Below are 22,227 nucleotides of genomic sequence, written 5' to 3' on the forward strand. Positions count from 1 at the left end.
CGATCTGCTCGATTGCTTTATCTGTTCCACACCACCGCGTATCTACTCCTTACTATCTCTTGAACAAAAATGACCAACTCCACACATAAATAATCTGACGCTATCCACACTTTGTTTCTACAACAGAATCACCAGTTCATCTATTACCAAACCATCACCTCCATCAACCTAAACTTTTACCCAAACAACTAATACACAATTCCTCGGTGCTGCGGGGCACAATGGACTTGGTGTTAGTTCGGAAAGTGTGTTTAATTTATCTCAACATAAAAGGATTTATTACGCAAATATATATATATATATATATATTTTATTTTATTGTTTCTACAACAGAATCACCAGTTCATCTATTACCAAACTGTCACCTCCATCAACCTAAACTTTTACCCATACAACTAATACACAATTCCTCGGTGCTACGGGGCACAATGGACTTGGTGTTAGTTCAGAAAGTGTGTTTAATTTATCTCAACATAAAAGGATTTATTACGCAAATATATATATTATTTTATTTATTTATTTTCTCTTTTCGATGGTCCTCATCATTGTGTAATGTGGACGATTTAGTACGGCAATTGTTCTGAACTAATCCCAACTGCCATATTTTGATGTGTATCCCAGTATCAAACTTTTGCTGTTATATCACACCGCATGGAGACCAGCCATTCAATATACCAAGCAAGGCCTGAAATTCTAGGCAACAGACAAAAAATTCTAATAAAATAGGCTAACTGAAGAGGGAAAAGGCTACCGGAAGATATTATTTTTTATCCAAATGTTAATAACATTATATAAAAAAATCATGAGTAAATGGAATGGCTTTTTCAATGAGTGAGAGACAATAAAAAGTATTACTAAACTTTCTGAGAGTTAGAAAGCTACCTTCCTCTTTAATTACTTTACTACTACTTTTACCTGAGGTAAATAAATAAACTAGTAGAATTCTGTATTGCACAAAGGAATCGGAAGTAGAAAAAAAAAAAAAAAAAAAAAAAAAAAAATTACAAATAATTAATCAAGAGATTAGATGGCCGTGGGGTTACTAATACACTTTCTTAGTGAAGAGGCTGCGCAGGCTAAACAAATTACCACCACGTCCAACATCACCGGAGACACCACCTGCGCCGATTTGTCCATCACCACTGCCGCCAGCGGGAGCTGCAACAGCCCTAACGGCACTGTTCCCATCACTTCTACAACTCAAATGGTGCCGATACCCAATACACGTCGGAACATTCAAATTCAAAACTCTAGCTTTAGCCCCACCGGATCCGCCGGTTACGGCGGATTTAATCCGGCGGGTTTCGTTTACTTCTCTTCTAACCCCTTTTTCCGCATTTCGGATCATGGGCTCGAAGCTCCTTCCAGCGGAACCTCCTCGCCGGACCTGCCAAACTGGGCTACTCCGGCCCAAGTGGACCCCGCCTCTACTCGGGCTACTCGGCCACTTCCTTGACTTGGACTCGCCCGCTGAGTTGCTCCGAGAACACGGCGCACTACTCACCTTCCGAGTCGCCACCGATCCAGCCGCCATTCTTGGCCTATTACCGCCGTTCCCGGCGGATCTACTCCGCGAGAAAGGCCATATATTTATATTCAGCTCCGCCGAGCTCGCTCCTCCCTTGCCAGCACCAACGCTCTTCTTCTCTTTCTTCTTGTCTTTATTCTTATCATCATTGTCGTTGCTGTGTGAGTCTTTTCTATCGCTCTTCTTAAATATGTCCATCCACCGCTTCGAAGCGGTGAATGCGGTGGTTGATAAGTCGGGCGTTGCAGTTGACAACTCGGGACCCGAACCAATTTCTGACTCGGGCGGTGGGTTTGAGTTGGGGGTTGTTATGGGTGGCTCGGAATGTGAATCAGGTGGGTCGTCAGTGTTGTGGCGGTGGAGGAGGTGGAGGGGGAGGAGGATACCGTCAACGAACAACTCATCAGCGGAGAGGAGATTGGGTTGAGGGAAAGAAGGGTTTCGGACCATCCAGAACTCAAATTCGGGCGAATTTGAATCGCTGCTTCTTCTTCCACTGCTGCAGGGTGTTAGGGTTTGTGGGCTTATGGGGTTTGATTGTTTCAATTTCAATTTTGGGGTCTCCATTGCGAGAGAGAGAGATGAGGATTGTAGAGAGGAGTTGGATGTGTGAAGTTTCTTTGGTTTCCAAGGAGTTTGCTGAGCACAGAGCAGGTGACCCTACTCGTAATAAAGAAAGGAGAGAATGTGAGTAATAAAAAAGTAGAGAGAGAGAGAGAGAGAGAGAGAGTGTTCTAATAAGTTGGGTTGGGTGCATGATGGTCCATAGAAAGAGGAGAAACTTAAGATAAACATAAGCAGTGGCAGTATCTTATCTTGTGATTCTTATCATTTTACCGTCTCAAATAAAAACATCAATGTCATTGTCCAATCGACAAAGATATAGATATACATACAGATTTTAAAATTTTAAAATTGATATTTTACCTGGAACAGGGGTAGATTCCATAATTTTTTTTAAAATTATAAATAAATATGAGAATACATAAAATAATAATGATAATAATAACATAATAATTATTATTTATAAAAATAATATTTTTCTTATTTTATGTGAATGAAATACTTAGGGTTAAATGTTCAATATTTTTGTTTTAAAACTGTATTATATTTTTAAAAAATATATAATTTCAAAATTACTTTTTTGTACAGAAGCAACGCTTATCTTGAAAAAACATTCAAATTTCAGAACACTCTACTTGGTAAGAAACACATTGTGAAGTAATATTTTATTATTGTAAAGATAAATCAATCACCTTAATTGATTCTAGGTAATTTATGGAGGTTGATTGCAGAAATTATTATTCTGCTTATCATGAAAAATCATTCAAATTTCATAACACTCTACATAGTAAGAAACACATTTTGAAGTAATATTTTATTATTGTAAAGATATAAACCAATCACCTTAATTGATTCTAGGCTAATTTATGGAGGTTGATTGCAGAAATTATTATTCTGCTTATCTTGAAAAAACATTCAAATTTCAGAACACTCAACATAGTAAGAAACACATTTTGAAGTAATATTTTATTATTGTAAAGATATAAATCAATCACCTTGATTCTAGGTTGATTTATGAAAGTTGATTGCATAAATTATTTTTCTTTCCTTAGAATTTTCTTACCATCAAGCTATACAATAAGAAAGAATAATATAATATATATCAACTATAAATTAGGAACAGGCCGGCTGGAACTTTAGGTGAGTTAGGCGGTGCTAAGGCTCCAAAATTTTTCATTTCTTTATATGCTATAACTTTTCTTAAAAAAAAATGATTTGCTTTAATTATTACACCTCAACTAATAAAGAGATTTGATGGTAAGTAAAAGATTTTATCATTTTTTACCTTTTTGGGCTTAAAAGATTTCTATCATTTTTGACTTCTTTTTTATAGCCCCCACCAAAATTTCTTTTTATAACATACCTAAAAATTTTATTTTCTTTTAGAATAGTGAAACTCACTAAACACTTTGCATACCAAATACAATTAAGTGGAGGTTAGACACTGCAACTATTCGGTACGATAATTATTTTCCTTTCTTTTATTATTAAACCTTGACCTTATCCAACAAATAAATGTAATAGTGGGCCTAAAATATTTTTATCCTTATATGATTGTATTACATTTTTCCCGATAAATAAGTATGAAATAAAAGAGAAACTCTCTCTCATTCTCATTACATCATATATATATATATATATATATATTAGAATTGGTGGGACTTTTTATATTTTGCTAAATTTCCTACTAACTTTTATCTTCTTCTTCTTCTTCTTTTTTTCTCCTCACATATTTTTCATCATTTTCATTTTAATCTTTTTTTTCTTTTCATATATATATATATAAATATATATATCTTTTCCATATTCCTTACCATTTACAATTTCACTATCTCATTATCTTTTGCGTTGGAAGATTTTGAATAAAAATCAGTTACTATTGTTCTATAACTTAAATTAGGTTATAATTTTATTAATTTTTGATATTATAAGATTATATATTTTGCTTGTGTATACTACAAAGTACAAGCCAATTAACTAATGATGGAACCAAACCAAAGATTGAAAAAATCTTACTGCTAAAGTAAAAATCACGAAACCACTAAAGAACATATTTACTAACACCACTAAAAAACATATTTACTAACACGGATATATCGATAGATTTTATTAAAATGTTACTTTATTTTATTTTATTTTTTTCCGTCTAAAGCTTCAAATTAATTGAGTTTTCACAAATTAAGAAAAAAATAATAATCTCCGCATTGATTTATATCTTTACAACAGTATGTTTAAGGAAAATATCCTTGTTTGGTGTTGGTATGTTTGGATTCTGAGATTGGAACTCGGTATGTGGACGCCCAATAGATTGTTGATGATCATGTGAATGAAAAAATGGCATGGATGCATAGCGCACACAGTGGGTAGTGGGTTATGCTCACTCTCACTTCACAAATGTGTGTGAGTGAGTGATGTCATGTCATGTGGGGTTGAAGGGATCATGGTGCGCGCATTCATGGCGCCTCTCCATTAGATACATACAATACGTGGGCGTTGACATCCACTACTCTATTTTTTTCTTTTTTCTCTTTTTTTCTTTTTTTCCCGATAAATAACATCCACTACTCTTTTTCTTTCTTTTTTCTTTTTTTCTTTTTTTTTTTTTTTTTGTTCTATAAATAACATCCACTACTCTTTTATGTTGGATAAACACCTTATTTTACATATTAGTTTTTTATTTTATTTTGTTTTATAATGAGCGTATCTCACGTAAGATTATACTCCCTAGTACATGTACTACATGAACATGGGGTCCAAAAATACTTCGAAAAAATCCAAACCAAATTTAAATGAACTGACCTAAGCTAAGTTGGATATATTATACATATTTACAAACTAGGTTGAAACTTGTGATGAGCTAAGAAGTTAAAAGTTTAATTCAGTTTGGACATATTGTCTTTCTAATTTATAGGATTTGAAAAATTTACTATTAAAAAATGGAGTGTTTTTTAATATAATTGTGGCATATAAGGACAATTATATATGTCACTTCATCTTACAAAATTGTAGGTAGACTGTTATTTTAAAAAATGGAATGTCAATATTATTTTCGTCCTTTTATTATATGCTATACTTCTATAAAATTGAGCTCATTATTATCCAAACTTGACTTGATCTGTTTATTGTTACATGGATGTAGATGAATGGTTCTAATCATAAATAAATAAATGACAGTTTTTTTTTGTATCATTTGCTGAGTAGCTCCAAATCAAGTAATATTTTTTCATTTTCTAATGGTAGGAATTGAAATAAGGGCTTTAGCCGTCCCTCAACAATTAAACTAAAAATAATTGAGAAGTCCAACAGTACTATACTATATTGTATTGCAAAATTGAGATCTTAGCTCAGAACCATGTAACAACTTTTTAGTTTTTAACAGCAGGAATTGAAATAAGAAAAATTATTATATAATCTGACTAATCAATAATTATTAACACCTCCGCAAAAAAGTTAAGTACTTATGGTTGGGGACAAACGGTAATTTCTCCCGAAAAGTGGCTTTTGGCCGGAATTAAAAAAAAAAATAGTTGGAAAGTCCACCAATACTAAATTGACACCTAATTGAGAATGGACCTCACGTGGGCCAAAAGAAGCTATGAATAATCATCAACTAACCCTTGATATACTGCCGAATCATATGGTTGGAACCTTGTGAAGATATATATATATATATATATATATATATATATATATATCTATGTATACATGTAGGTATGTATAGAGTATAGAATGTCCCAAATGACAGGTTTGAAGTGGAACCCAGTGATTGAGACGGTGATGGATAAGTGGTGGTGAGAAGGGAATTAGTAACAAGAGAGAGAGAGGATTTTGGTTAATGGCGTTTGTTTGTTGGGAAAGTGAGAAATGATATGCAGGCAAAAACAGCGTTATATCATCAATGCCTTTGGGTCCCCACTCTCAAACACCCCCCCTTCTATGATAGCAACTGCCCACGCGCCATAATTGGCTGTTGTAGAAACCCATGTGAATGCTTGCTGTTGGCTCATGAATCATGATTCATTAGCTACCTCACTCATTTTTTAGTAGTTACTTCAGTTTATAATCATATTATCGTCGCGTACTCAAGATTCTGAATTCCAATTAGTCCAAGGAAAATGATTAATCGAAAAATGATTTGTTTAATTGAAAAGTTTTGACCTATGTAAAATGTAAGAAAATAAGATCTTTCACTTTCTTGTATAATACAAAAATAAGTAATCAAAACTATTCAGTTAGGTAATTCACTATAAAACTTCGATCTAAGTATCACTGTTCTTCCTTGAACATTAATTCTAAAAGAATTATTAAATGATCATCCTATTATAAACTATCATATAACTAAATGTATCAATTTATAATTGATTATGTAATCGCTTATAATTGGACAAGATCACATGATCCCAATCAACTAACATGAGTATTTGATAATTTTTGCGTGCTCATGTACATTTTTACCGAGATAAGAGTGAGTGTGTATATATATATTTGGCCTAACAATGCGGTAGAAAGTGCTTAAACAATCCGAACTCAAAATCTTATCCATAACAAGGGTCTGTCATGATGGGTGTGAGTGGTTTGAAGATTAAATTATCACTTTCATACTTGGCATTCTAAACACTTTATAAAATCAATTGTGAAGAAAATATTCCATAGCAAAATTCAACAACCTACACAGGCAGCTGGGATAAATAAAGAAGAACACAGCTGTGAAGTGTGAAGCTGAAAGTGGTAATGTCAAAGTATAGGTATTGGGGCTCCAATGTATTGGTCCAATGTATAAGAAATAAATGGGATGGTAGGTAGTTACGGTTCTCAAACATCATGTGTACTGTGCTATAGCCTTTTGTCATTAAAAACAAATAGTACTAGTAGTACTGTAATGACTTTTGCAGGGCAGGCAGTTTCTGCAACCACCAGAAGAGTATTGCATATAGCTTTTAATGTAAGAAAATAATATAATATTATACTAGCACTTCAAGAAACTAGCTTGTTTCATTCTTGAACCATATTGTAGTTAAGAAATCAACAACACATCTCATCTCTCTCCTTTTTTTTTCTTTTTTTTTAGTGGATTGGTGCTACGTAGTTGAAGACATGGTTACTTCTCAATTGTTAAATCATACCAACCAACCACAAGGATCGTCTGCAGTTCAGCTCATGTGTGAAGATTATGGACCCTCAGTTATAGTATGGTACAACGGACCGGAGGCTGAAATTTGGTTCGGAGGACATGTTAAGCCTCACAAAATGATTTTTTTCCAACTAACTATAGTTAGACAATAAGCCGAAAATATAATAATGTAAGAACAGTGTATTAGAAGAAGTGAATAAAAAAATGAATAAAAAGGAAAAAAAAAAAAAAAAACATGGTTATTGCACATAAATTATGCATGTGTGCAAGAAAAAAATAAGTTTTTAAGAAAAAGAAAATTTTTAAGGAGAGGAAGAAATAAAAAGGAAAAAATGTAAGAGACTATGGCATTGGGAAGTTAAGCTACTCATGTCCTTTCTTTGAAAAAGTAGTTTACTTGCATAACATATGAAGTAATGATACTGCAGAATGGAGTTGCCTCTTTATGAATTCAATTTAGGGCTACACAAACAAGAAAGCGAAAGAAACCAACAGACCAGTCTTGATGTTGAAGACTTTGTTCCATTAATTGATACAAGGAAGAGTACAGTGACAAGCACACATGCATGACAAATGATGATGACTAGTAATGTCCATTCCTTTAATTTGTTGCTTTTCATAGCCCATAAAATTAGGTGGTCTCAAAAGATAAGTGATTGCCCTACAATTTTGGGGATGCATCTTGTGTTGGCGATAATTGTTTGAATGGATGATGTTGTTGTTGTTTTAAATAAACTAAATATTTTTTCACCTTAAGTAAACATACTTTGATGATTTTTCAGATACTAGTTAAAGAAGTGTTTTGTAGATATATCTATTGGGAGTTTGGTATCATATCATGAATCTTAGGGTAGTGGTAGCATATATATTAGTACAATGTTATGATTTAATGTGGCATATTAGTAATAAATAGTACCTTGACATGATTTAGGGGTGATGACATTTATTAATATTATTAGTATCTGCTTGATTAAAGAATTATATGTAGACTGACTTCAGTTTCTTGTAAGGGTACAAAACCCAAACTAAAACACAATCATAATGAATACTTTTTAAAATTATAATCTGTTTTGTAAGTGACCTGTTTGAATTCTGTCCTTGCTAAATACAATCATCACTCTGAATCTGAGTGGTAACCATATATATCACTTACAAAACAGATGATAATTTTATATTAACTAAAAAACAGTCATTAAATACAACAAGTCCAACAAGTCATGCAATTAAACACATAACAAATAACCTTTTTTTTTTTTTTTTTTTTTTTTCAAATTTCAAGCAAAACAAGCACACTCTCACAATATTTCTCCTTTTTTCTGTTCAGTTGTCAAAAACAGTAGTTTACACTCGAACAGCATAAAATAATTCTCAAAAAAATATAGAAGACTGGAATTTGAATTTTTTTTTTTTTTTTTTTTAACTCAGATTTTAAAAAATTAGTGATCAAACAAATTTTCAAAATGTTTCATCTTTTCTGAAAGAAATGTCAACCAAGCACACCCAAATTGTTTTGAACTTGGATTCTTTGCTATAATCTCTCTTTGTGTAGTGTACACTTTTTAATTTTAAACGCATTACATATATTTTTTGAACAGGCAAAGCTTGCTTTTCAACACAGTAATCTAACACATTATATATATACGCCACATTTGATTGAAATATATATATATATATATATATATATATATATATATATATAAATTTGTTAGAAATAGATAGAAGCGTTAAGTGCAAAAAATATCTTTAAAGTATGTTTACATATATCACAGTCCTCACGTGCAACAAACATCCCTAAAGTTTCAATTTGATGCAAATAAATAACAAATTTAAACCCTAAGTTAACTAAATTACCCTTACTGAACTATTTTATAAAATATATAAAAATAAATAATTTTATAAAATGACCGCTCAAGTGTTACAAACACCCCTAAAGTTTCAATTTGATGCAAATAAGTCCCTCTAACAAATTTAAACCCTAAGTCGACTAAATTACCATTATTGAACCATTTTATAAAATATATAAAAATAAATAATTTTGTAAAATTATTGAAAATGACAGTATTAGAGGACCCCGACAATGTACAAATAAAGATAAAAATAAAAGTATAAAAGTAAAGAAAATATAAAAATAAAAAATAAAAAATGAAAACAAAGTTCAAACTAAAGAAAGCAAATCTGTTCCAAACTCCGAAAACCAGTGCATATTGATATTGTAATTTTTTTTTTTTGAAAAAAAATAAAATAAAGAAAAAAAATTCAACAGAAAACAATAAACAGGAATTTCAACAAATTCAAAACCTTATTCTACAAATTCTCAAAGTTTTTTTTTTTTTTTTAAAAAAAGAGAAGGTAATGTACACATAACAACCCTATACGATAAGATTAGTAACATATATACTCCCTTAGGCATTTTCGAAAGAGTAAAAAGGTAATATTGATATTATAGCACTAATTTATGTCGGGGGTATTTTTACATAATGTGAAAAAATTAGCTATGATTTGTGCACACTTTTTTAATTAGATAGTAAAAATACTATGCAAATTATATTTTAAAAATATTTTCTGCGCTTGTCCTAAATATAATGGCATTGAAAATTAGTGCAACGCCACTGCAACAACAAAATTACTGATTAGTAATTGTTGAAATATATATATATAGACTGTAGATGGGCCCCTCGGTCACAGAAATTGGTCCGTCTAAAAGTCAATATTATTTACTACGTATATACTGTGTATGAAAAAGTTGTCCAACTTGCATTCTCAATGCACGCAAAGTCACGGTTATAATCACTACAACACCATCCTTCGATTTTTTCATATCATTCGTCGGTGACCAATGAATATTGCACCATTAATAAAAAATAAAAATTGAGTATTAATCGCTAGATATATATTAGCAAAAAAACAGAGAATAATATAGATTAATGTTTTCGTGTATTTGATTTCTGAAAAATAAAATAAATATTTTTGTATGTTTGCATCACATTAGTTGAATCAAAGTATCATGTTTACCTAATAAAATAAAATAAAATAAAGTACTATTATGAACTCACGTTATCTCTTATTTAAGAAATTTCTTACACGTGTAATGGTGTAACACATATATATCATAGTATAACACGATTACATTATAATGCCACACAAATACATCACAAAACATAAATAATTTTAAAAAAAAATTGTACAAAATATTTATATTGAAAATACAATACTCATGTAATATATTAAACCGTATTATAACATTATAACATCTTTAAATCGAAAATTTAAACTCAACAAAAATCAGAGAATGGTGATTCTTAATCATGATTCTTTTATATATATAAGTTGGTAGGAGAGCTTCTGAAATTAAGCGAGGCTTGAATAAAAGGTTGAAAGGTTGGGACAGAAGAGCAAAGAATGCGGAGCATATGGCTCGTAGCACAAGGTGGTCTAAGCTTTGGGATTAAGCTTGGGGTTTGATTTCTATTCCTTGATACTCGCGCACTTGACTTTGATGCTTCTCTTGTTCTGTATACTTGTCTCTTTGAGTTTGTAATATATATATATATATATATTAATGTATGTAACTAAAATATGCATGTCACAGCTTCTTCTTCTTCTATATGTGTGTGTATATATATATATAAGTTGTGGGTTGTTTCTTTTTGTTACTAGGTGTACGTTGTAGGTGTCTTACAACTTCCTTTTAGGGGTTGTTACGATGTGATGCTTACCGACTACTTCTTGTTATATGCATTTGTCCAAGGATATATATATATATATTGAGGATGATACCCTATTGCTTTCACACTTCTTATACTCGATCATCACATGCAAGAAGACAATTGCACCATCGAATATACTCTCTCTCAATTATTGTTTGAAAATATGCAAAAAGAAAAATACACCATCATCACTATATCAACTATTGATAAATTAAAAATATGGGTCACATTATTGGATGACATGTTAATGTTATTGTTGGACATCACTCACTTCTATTGGAATGCCATACACTTTAGTTTTTTTAAAAAAATGTAGGAATGTACAATTTGAAAAAACAATAATTAATAATTAATAATCCGTCAACAAACACATGCAGTCAAAGTTTGACTTCTTCATCCATTTTCCTTGTAAACAATGTGGACTAATGGTGTTGTATTCTCATTGCTCACGATAAATAGTATTAAGGTAAAAAACAAACAAATAAATAAATAAAAAGAAAGAAGAAAGATTTGGTAATCATTGAATTAGAGAGAGTTTATTACTACAAAAAAGCCCAAGTAACTAAGTAAACACACTCGTTTGTACATTTCCACTAACAAAATCTAATTGATGCTTAGCATTAATTATTGAAGGTAGACCTTAATTTGTATAATCTAATTAAATATTATGACTTTGCTTGAGGCTTGCAAGTTGTAAATGGGTTGGCGAAAAACTATCATATAACACCAACATTATTACTATTATATATGAAAGAGGTGAATATATATATATATATATATAATCTAATTGATGGTTACCATTAATTATTGAAGGTAGACCTTAATTTGTATAATCTAATTAATTATTATGACTTTGCTTGAGGCTTGCAAGTTGTAAATGGGTTGGCGAAAAACTATCATATAACACCAACATTATTACTATTATATATGAAAGAGGTGAATATATATACATATAGATATATATATAGGTGTATCTGATTTTTTGTAGAAAGGTGACATGCACGTGAGCTTTTCCTATTCCGTGGCAGAATGAGATTACAAAGCCAAATCAGCAGCATGTGAGTCTCAGAATTTGGTTTATGTAAAGTCAGTCATTCATTTTTTAAAAGTTTTTTTTGTGGTTTTGTGTGGTGGTATTGGATGAAAGTGTGAACATTTTTCTGAGCGAAGTCAGAGTGAGTTGCGGTTGTTTGTGAATTGTGATGGATGAAAGTGACAACATTTTTCTGGGTGAAATCACAGTGATTTTATTGTTGGTTGTGCCATAAATACAAAAAATCAATTGCCCATGGTACAACTCCATGTACTGGTTTTTCTTTATGACCTACCAATCTCATGCCACATTGGACTTATGGGGTTATCATAATGTAACAATCCAATGACACATTACACACACTTTATGAATTATCACACAACATGCCATGTGGTTGAACACATAAAGTATACCTAAAAAATTCGTCCAGGAGTGTGAAACGTGATTATAGAAACTTCCGAATGAGAGGTGATACCGATGTCATTAATACTTCATATCATGATAATATGAATATAGAAATCAAAATGATTTGGAGTTCAAAACTCCGAATAAGAATTGACATTGATATCATTAATACTTTATATCATAATAACATTAGTTCTTACTTGTATACCATTAATCAGATTTGTAAATTTGTCTAACCACAAGTCATGTTGCTTTCTATGCTACTCATATTATAGTTATATCTTCAAATAGAATAATATTTATTCATTTGAAAGAAATGAAGAAAAAAAAAAAAAAATCATAATATCGAAATTTAGTACAAATTATCGGAACCTTGAGTTGGAGGAGGTCCTTCCCTAACCCATCACAAGGGTGGACAGATTTTTCAAACCCATCCTATGTTTTTCTTTTTTTCATTAGGTTTGTATCCCTTCTTATTGCAAAATCATTTGAACATTAAATAGAAACCATATATAATTCTGTTTCGTAGACATAGAAAACCAATTAATTTCAAAGTTACAACTTACAATTTATAAACTCACCACCACCTTCTATGCTTCCTAACTTTCATTCCAAATCAAAATTAACATTTTACCATCAAATTTATAGGTATGCTTCGGATGACTTCATTATTGATAACGCAACACAAAAACATAAAGACATAGTCTTATAGATAAATATGAAAATAAAACAATTTGATTCTCACAGTTTTCATGGGTGTTCCAATTGTTTAATGCAGCTGCATTAATTTCCAATCTCCACTTAGACAACAAATGTTTGGAGTTTTGAAGTAATTAAAACAAGACGATGCCAAGAAAACTGAACCAAAACAGAAATGCAACCAAATGAAAAAGACAACGCTACAAAATTTGTGCTTCAACAACATGCGAGAAAGATTGAGGGTTCACCAAATGGAGCATAACCCGGTATAGTAAAATGTTAGCACTCTAACCAGAAGCATAGATAACAAAAGAAAGAAGGAAACAGTCATAAATGGTGATGAATGATTTCAAAGGATGCGCAACTTATTTTTCATCTTCTTGGAAACAACACATGAAATTGAATATAAGCACCTAAGCTTGAACTCCTAGTTCCAACAGTAAGGTGTGACTCAGAGAATCAGATACCGGGCCAATAAATTGAATCGGGCCTGTAGCAGAACGATAAACAAACTGTAAGGTAATTGGATGAACAATATCTATAACAACTGAAATCTCAGATTTGACTAAAGTGTTAAATGTTAAAATTCAGCCTTCAACTTGTCCTAGTTGCAAGCAAATCAATTTGCCACGGGAGAGGCAAGCTGAAACATATTAGGTCTGTTCGCTGTTTTTATTGGAACTTTGTTGAGTTGTTTTGAAAATAAGAGGAATTCTAAAGATGATTAATTTGTAGGTATGAGAGGTGATGAAGCAAAAGTCATAGCATACCAGGACTGATATATCGATTCTTAAGAGCCCATTCTTCCCGCAAGGATGCAAATTTCTTGAATGGTGCACCTGAAACATTCATCAAGTTAATTATATTTTTTGTTGGTTTGAGATTCATGATAACTGCAATTAATTATTAATGCATTAAGGGGGTTTACACCGTAGATTTTATTGGAGCCACCAGCACGATAATACAACAGATTAATCAGTTCCACTTAACATAAAAGAACTAACATGAGAAAAATGGGATTGCATCACGGTTACAAAAAGATGAGACAACAGAAGATGCGTGCATATAAAGAATTTTTACCTTCAAGCTCTACCATTGCCTTCTTTATAACAGGCTTAAATTTACCTGGAAAACAAAATTGATTTTTCAGAAAGGAGTTAGATTTATTGACTGCAAAAAGTGACATGAAAGAGTCAAATAATAGAAAAATCCAACGGATGTTAAAACTCATAACATTCTCCCAAAGATGAAATTTCAGTTAACCATTTAAAGCTTATATATTCCACTCTTTCAAATCCTGACATACTAATACTAATAAAATATGACACAACTACTTATTTATCTATTAAATACAGTTACAACATCATTAACAAAAGAATGATGTTTCGAGTGAAAGTATTATTTATTAAAAGGGCGCATCGCTTGGTGCAATGGCAAAAAAAGCTACGGTAGGTAAACACGCAAATGCAGGTATGAGTATGAGCAGCCACCTAAAATAAGGAGGGCCAAGCTAAGTCTACTAAGTCCACATCTACCATGCCAAATTAACAGGATGCCGTGAAGTATTGGTATTTTATAGTAATTTTTTAAAAATGTGGACAGACACATTCTTACCAATATGCTTTACTCTGATAAGCCCCCCCAACCAAAGAAAAAAGGAAAATGAGAAGGGAAGAGAATTTTCCCCAATAAAGGCATCTCTATAGTAAGACGAGAACATGATGTTTTAGAGCTTAATATACCATGTCTTCTCTCCACATCCATTAATGAAGTCAATGCAGTTCCACCTACAGTCCATTCTTCAACTGGAGCAGCCAAATTCCCTACCTGGAAACATATTCAAAACTTATCAGATGAAGTATGATGCAGTTGTAGAATTATGAGAATCTTCAGTGTCATAGAATGAACTTTAAATTCAAAGCACAAAAAATAACCAACAAAAAGCTAAAAGGCCTCTTTGTACAGAATAGAAACAAAATGAAGAAGGTAAATAAAGGATAGAAGCAGAGACCGAAGATATCAACCCCGTTTTTCCACTATTAAGGAGAGCTCCAGCAGCATAACCCAATGCATAACAGTACGTGGAGTCAAAGTTAGATGGCAAACCACACCGCCCTTCATACCTGCAAAGTAAAAAATTACATAGCAGAACACCGGAATTTCTGTAAAAGGAAAATTAAAAATTCTGATCTTCATCGTACACGAGTAGCTTGAGTTCTTCAAAATTAATTTTCAGAGCATTAATCAAGGAAACAAAAAAGAAAGCAAATCATCAAGTCATCACTTAATCTTGAATCATTTGAATCATAAAGGTGATAGCCGATATAGGCAAAGATGACAAGTACCCGAAAAAATGGGACTGCCCTTTGAAATGGCCTTTATATGAATCCTTCTGCTTCCTCTTCTCCAACTCTGTTTCAACCATTTGAATAAGCATTTTCTCTGTTTCTATTTTCGCAACCTGGAGGTAGAAAACACATAACATAACCAAGATGTTTAAGAAAACAGAAAAGTAAACCCAAATACCAAAAAAACAGTTTGACATAAACACCTGCACATTTCCATGTGGATCTCTCTCAAGCATTAACTGTTCCTGAATAGCTGGAGGTAATAATTCAAAAAGCTGCAGAGATTGATCTTTAAGTTTCTTTTTCCAAAGACCGCCTTCATCTACATTATCATGTGCCAAAATTTCATTTAGTTCTGAAATAAGCTGCTGCACCTGCAAAAGACACAGTAAATTACAAAAAGGAATATGTTAATCAATGTAGTAATCAAACATGGGCACCATAGCAGCACCTGCAGTTCCTGAGAAGAATACTGGACCATTGAAGAGGTGGATTAGGAAACAGATAAATAAGTAATTTTATGATCCAGAACTTTACCTCAGGAATGAAATCAATAAGGCCTTCAGGTATGAGTATTACGCCATAGTTAAAACCATGTTCTGCTCGTTTACAAATCACATCAGCAATGTAGTCCGTAACATTTTTCAAAGTCAGCTTCTTGTCAGCAACCTGCAGCAAGATAAGTATTTATATGGAAGCTTCTACAGGATTCGTCAAACAATTGTTGTTCATATTTCAAACCAAAATATGTTCAGAAAAGTTCTACAGTACCAATTACATATAGCTGATTAATCATTGCAATCTTTAAATCTCCACAAAGTTTGCAATTCAATATGTAACTACATCCTATCACACAATCTGGTCAAAACTGAATTTCACAAACAAATTTTAGGCATGATGAGATCTTGATCACACTATGCCTAACCATTTCTCCCAATTCAACAACCTGATACCAACTTTCAAGAGCAGTACATAAGATCTCTCTATTACTAACCTTTACATACAATATAGCTGTCATGTAGGCCTACTGGAAGATAGTAAGAACTCTTCCACTACGATTTCCACAAAATACATTCAGGGCTTCCAAATTGACTTCTCTTTCGAAATTTTCAATTGTTGACAACCCATCTTACATTTAAACCAAAAATTCATTACCATCTTGGAAAAGCTGCAGCTCTGTGATTAATAAGGAAACTCATGCTAGCCAAACTTGGTGGAGCTTTTATTGGCATGCAAATTAGAAAATGCCACTCAAGGGCTTTCATTGCAGAAACAGGTCAGTGGGGCTTATTCGAAACTTGATATTGTATAACCTTGTTTTCGTGACATTTAATCAAACTCTTGGGGGACCTGTAGCTCGTTATTTATAGAAAATTAAGGAGTTTTCTTTAAGTAGGTTTGCCTAAAAACCAACTCCAAACAGCATAATTCACTCTGTTCACAGTGACAAGAAGACACATAATTGCTAGTAGCAGCATTTAAGAAGTGTAAATCACCGGAAAAATGCTTAATTTCTTAAAAAATGTACTGCAGTATGCCAATCAAGTAAATAAAGTGAAGCAATAAATGATCGAGGTACCTCTTCTCCAATAAGAGTAATGTTGGGATGAGTTTGTAAAGCACACTCTAATGTAATGTGTGAAGCAGCACGTCCCATAAGCCGTACAACTGCAAACAGTTACACTTTTAAACATCACACACGCTTAGAATTATATGCACAAAGCAGGATGGAAGGAGCAAAAAATATGGTTGAAAAGAAAGCGAACAACTGGAATAGGAAATTAAAAGTTTGTTGACTACTACACAAAATTATGCATAGCTTAGCAAAAAATATTACAATGTCAAAGGGAAATGCCTAAAAGCTAATATTAGATATTAGGGTAAATTACCCTCACCTCCCCTGCGGTTTGGGGTAATTACCCATATATTAAAGTTTTGACAAAACCACTCTGACCTCCCTGTCAGAGTTAGAAAAGTTAATAGCTCAAACTATCATATGTATTTTCACAATGCTACCCTATTGTTATTATATTTATTTTAAACTTAAATCTGATGTAAGCCAGATACAATAAATTCTCACAATACCCCACTACAATTTGAGAAGTTCTAGTATGTGATGAAGGTTGCCGATGGTAACAATACCCTATTGTTATTATATTTATTTTAAACTATCAATCCGATGGTAACAATGAGCTATTGAAGCATCCTCCGGATTTGTAACAATGAACTTCAATTACCATCGTAGCCTCCCCTACTCCCATTGCGTCTCTCTCTCTCTCGGTTGTGCCGCCTCCACCACCCTTCTCTCTCCCTCTTTCTCCTTTCCACTCACCTCTTCTGGCCAATCCTAAACCCCAAGTTCCTAACTCATCTCCATTTATAGAGGAACAAGACCCAAGTTATATACATATATGATACAATTAGTATACATATACACTACCACAGACCCAAACACAACTCAATAATTTACAGAGGAACAAGCCTAAATTATATGCATATGGTATACAATATATATATATATACATCGATCATTGGCTTTCTCATTAAAAAAAAAAAAAAAAAATTGAAACAATGAAAAAGAAAATGTTTGAATTGTCAAGAATCAACCAAGAGTGCCAGCCTGAATTCCTCTTTCGCCAATGATGAATCTTTGTTTTTTTAAAACTCGAGCAGTGGTGTTGTTATAGAGAGAGAGAGGGTGGAGCGGCGGTGATAGTCCAGTGGTTCGGCAATGGGCATTGTTGGGTTTTGACTGATTTGCAACTACTTGTATATATATAGATAGAGAGATATATCTATTTAAAGAAAAAGAAAAAAGAGGACAAATGTGTATAGAGAGAGAGATGTGGTGTATAAAAGAGGTGGGTGGTTATGGAAATGAGAGGAAGATGACGGAAAAGGGGGTAATTTCATCACTTTTAGTAGGGTTGATTTGTCATTTTTGCAAGGGGTAATTTAGGAACTCAGTAATAAAAGAAAATATTCAAATGATTCTGTATCCTTGCAAAAGAAAAGACAAAGAACTGGATGGTAGGGGATTCAGAGAAGAATCTGATAATTCTTTCTCTATCACTGGTTCATCTTGAGATTAAATATTCCTAAAATATAAATTTCCAGGGAGTAGACAGAAAATCATGCAAAGGTAATGGTTCAGTTGATTTTATTCCAGGTTCCTTGTACTTACAATGATAATATTTTCCAGTTGACCGAGCATCTATCATGACATTTCCTATCATTTCTGCATATATCTGCATTATCATAACAAATAGAAATTGATTCTTGTGAATTGTAAGTATCAGCGGAAAAAATAATAATAATAAAAAAAACCTGACCTTATTCAAAACCAGACAAACAAAAAGTATAAAATTGTAATGTTATTGTTAATTGACCAAAATCCACAAAGCCTTTAAAACAGAAATCAGAAGGATATAATCATGGTAACTAAAAATCAGCTCATTCTTGTAAACTGTCAGCCTTAAAAGTACAGAAATTCAAAGGAACCATTAACCAGGCTGTAAGAAAAATCCTTAGAAAATTCTGAAATTTTGGTTGCAACCAAAACTCTTCCACTGGTAAGCATGATATAATCCTTAAATAGGATAAAAAAAACTTTTAAACACTCAGAGAAAATTGAGGATATACTTTGGTCACAGTCTCCAAGAAGATGCAACAGATTCAAGTGCCTCAAACTGGTCACTTGTATGAATCAAAATAAAGAAACTATTTCAGCACATTGTTACTTGTTTATATAATTAATGATGTATAATAGTAATATAATATCTGAACAAGTAATGCATATACAATGTTGAATGGCAGGGTTAGAATCACCTTGCACGCAGTATCAAATCCAAAACTAGTGGGAACTTCTTTGCATTTCAAGTCCCCATCAATGGTCTTAGGGCATCCAATCACCTTAGTTTTCAATTTTTTACTCCTGAATACAATGCAACCAGTAATGTCAGACCAGTAGGAGTGAATAACAACTACAGAAAGTACAAATCAATAAGCCGGTTTTCAAAAATTCAGAGAACACAAAAGTAAAATTTAGAACAGGAAACAAATACGACCAACCAGAGTTTTGATATAGAAAATGAATAATTGACCTAAAGTTTTCGGCAAGGAGGCAAGCATTTGTATTCGAGTCGTCCCCACCAATTACAACAAGCCCATCCAAATCAAGTTTTAATGCCGTTTCTTCAGCTTGCTTAAACTGAAATCGTGTACATGTGAACTTGGTCAGACTCAACTTTGAAAGGTTAATTTACAAGAATCAAAGAGTAAAATATATTTATTTTTGTCCTAATTTAAAACAAGCACTAAGCGCAATATCTTGTGAAGCCAAAAGAAATATCACCTGTTCTGGGGTTTCAATTTTGTCTCTTCCACTACGGATCATATCAAAGCCACCCTGGTAGAAAGAAATACAAATAGATCAGACATGACTCCTCTAATTTATTTGAGCTGGGTTTATGTCCCTGCCAATCCATTTCCCTTTATTTTCAAACAAAATGTATTAGGATATTGAATTTGAACCAAAACTACTCAGGACTGAAGTCTGTCCAGCATGTCAAACGATAATATACACAAACAGAGATGATGGATATACTAATAACTCAGACAAGAGAGAAAATATTCAAGCCGACTAGTTCTAATTTAATTATAAAAAAAAAAAAACAACAAATTATGCTTTAAAAAAAGGTCCTAACCTGATTTCTATATGGGTAAATAAACTGCGAGTTCAGTTCCACATATTTGCATTTCATGATCCCAGCAGGTCCACCCCTGAATCCATATAGTGTGCTTCCTTTGCAACGATCCTGCAAGTAATCTACCAGACACCAAAAAGATATTAAAATCACTAACAATCCAAATTAAATTAGATCCAAACGGATAACTGATACAGCGTATTAAGATCCTCACCGAAGATCCCAGAGATTACATTGTGTCCTCCAGGAGCTTGGCCTCCTGACAAAACCACTCCAATCTTCAAGTTTTTACCAGACAAGCACTCGGCTGAGTTGCCCGGTACCAACATTGCAGATGGCTGCCCGAAAAGGCACGGAAACAGCTTCGCGATCTCATCTGCACTCCACATCACAATCACAATCAAGCCATGGCACATAATTTATTAATCCTAAACCTTCGTTTGGTAGTTGAGAAAACGAAGCAAAGAAAGCATTTCTTCTTTTTTTAAATCTAGTACAGAAACGCAATGAAAGTGCTAAACCAGATTAAAAGTGGAAATCGAACAATGCTTTCGTGAATCAATCTATATCCATACATATATTTATATATATATATGTGCGTGTGTTGACATGTATGTAAATATTACAAGACCTGGATTGCCGGCGGCGGAGCTAGGAGGGCCATCAATAACCTTGAAGGCGCTTTTGAGGACAGAAGGGAGAGGTAGAGAGTGGTCGAGACGACTGTTCTGCACTTCGCTGTACACCGACGCCACCCGGCCGGGCACCGGCAAGTTTCCAGTGGCGATATCGCCGTTAGGCACCGACGAAGAACCCATGATTTCGGAGAGAGAGAGAAGCCAAACGTTAGATTTTGCAGAGAGTTTCTGTTGGCCTTCGTTTTCGAGGTTTTGTCTTACCCACTCCTCTCTCTCTCTCTCGCCCGCACTCTTTTTAACTGATGACTTGAAGGTAAGGGCCAAAACGTCTTTGGAGACTCCGCCAAGCCAACAGGTAGTTGAAAAATAGGGAAGGGTATTTTGGGAATCCAAGTAGATATGATATGGTATACAGGCATCTATGTGCATGTGTTTAGTTGATATAATTCAATATCGAATTAGATTTGATAAAAGTCGTCGATCTAGTATGACGGTGGGTCCCAAAAAGATTGAGGTGATGATTAGGGTGATGCAAAGCATAATATGATGGTACCAGAAGCATCAAATCACTCATGTTTTGTACTTACCTAACTTGGCCTTTTTTTCTAGGTAAAAAAAGAAAAGAAAAGAAAGAATAAAAATAAAAATAAAATTGACCCTTTTCTACGGTTGGTGGTAGGTGCGTGTTTGGAATGTGGGAAGTATATCCTCCTCCTCATTTGATTATCTGGTAGGAGTTTGGTGATACTTGTCTATTAAGTGGGCCTGCTCTTATCTTTATTGCTAAAAGCCCACTGATATTCCCTTATGCTACATTCATGTTTATCGAGTTGGACCCAATCTCTAATATGGGTCAGGGAAATTGTTAGCCTTTTGTAGTTGATGGTGGTATGAAACTGGATCACAATGCTCCCTCAAAGGGGCAGGAAATGCTTTTGCGTGTGAGAGGGTGAGCTTAGGAACATCAGAATCAGAATGGGATAATATGAAAATTGTGCTTCACACTTTTGATTGTCCAAGGGTAAGACTACTTATGTGAACTTATGCTCACCAAGACTATGAAGAGATAATAACTGTGTTTCACCAGGCAAAACATGATGTTTTAAGAGATGATGTCTAATTTCTACGTGCTTAGTTCTAAAGTGGTAATAGACCACTCCACTGTCTTCAATTCTGAATGATGGTCTGAAATCGTATAATTGTGAAAAATGAGTGAGGGTTCATCAAAATTGTTGTTGTATGAATACTCAATAATGCGCCTCTCCCATTCACAACGGCGACAAATGCAATACTTTCTAAATGAAAAGTTTCTCTGACCCGCCCCTTCCCTATATATGCTTTATTTTTTTGTTATGTTTTTTTACCGGCAACATATGCAATAATTCCTAAATAAAAAGTTTCTCTAATAAACAGGGTGGATCCAATGCATCATTTTTTTGTTATTTTTTTACCATATGATAACGACAAC

General features: G+C 33.2%; 2 protein-coding genes across 2 annotated transcripts; both read right to left on the bottom strand.

Moving 5' to 3' along the window:
• Positions 1-732: 732 nt before the first annotated feature.
• On the bottom strand, positions 733-2,298 carry LOC132267328 (uncharacterized). The gene has a single exon (XM_059768478.1). It carries the CDS (start codon positions 2,093-2,095, stop codon positions 1,043-1,045), a length of 1,053 nt encoding a protein of 350 aa, XP_059624461.1. The 5' UTR covers positions 2,096-2,298; the 3' UTR covers positions 733-1,042.
• A 10,929-nt stretch (positions 2,299-13,227) lies between these two features.
• On the bottom strand, positions 13,228-21,056 carry LOC132267343 (pyrophosphate--fructose 6-phosphate 1-phosphotransferase subunit beta). Its single transcript, XM_059768500.1, has 16 exons — positions 20,753-21,056; positions 20,336-20,497; positions 20,122-20,243; positions 19,770-19,823; positions 19,519-19,625; positions 19,244-19,349; positions 18,600-18,663; positions 16,995-17,083; positions 15,953-16,084; positions 15,619-15,789; positions 15,413-15,528; positions 15,079-15,190; positions 14,810-14,894; positions 14,148-14,192; positions 13,838-13,906; positions 13,228-13,557 (listed from the first exon to the last, which is right to left on the bottom strand). The coding sequence occupies exons 1-16, from the start codon at positions 20,937-20,939 to the stop codon at positions 13,481-13,483; spliced, it is 1,698 nt and encodes a 565-aa protein (XP_059624483.1). The 5' UTR covers positions 20,940-21,056; the 3' UTR covers positions 13,228-13,480.
• Between the last annotated feature and the right edge of the window lie 1,171 nt (positions 21,057-22,227).

Source organism: Cornus florida, unplaced genomic scaffold (genome assembly GCF_030987335.1).
Source record: "Cornus florida cultivar Cherokee Brave unplaced genomic scaffold, ASM3098733v1 CherokeeBrave_3.0.0_Hap2_Chr01, whole genome shotgun sequence".
Lineage (NCBI taxonomy): Eukaryota > Viridiplantae > Streptophyta > Magnoliopsida > Cornales > Cornaceae > Cornus > Cornus florida.

What these genes read in the sequence shown, in the direction of transcription:
- LOC132267328 (XM_059768478.1), bottom strand. Translation starts at nt 2,095, where the DNA reads ATGGAGACCCCAAAATTGAAATTGAAACAATCAAACCCCATAAGCCCA.
- LOC132267343 (XM_059768500.1), bottom strand. Translation starts at nt 20,939, where the DNA reads ATGGGTTCTTCGTCGGTGCCTAACGGCGATATCGCCACTGGAAACTTG. An exon ending in CTCCGCCGCCGGCAATCCAG is followed by an intron (nt 20,498 to 20,752) that starts GTCTTGTAATAT and finishes TGTGGAGTGCAG; the next exon opens with ATGAGATCGCGAAGCTGTTT. An exon ending in CTCCTTGCCGAAAACTTTAG is followed by an intron (nt 19,350 to 19,518) that starts GTCAATTATTCA and finishes CATTGTATTCAG; the next exon opens with GAGTAAAAAATTGAAAACTA.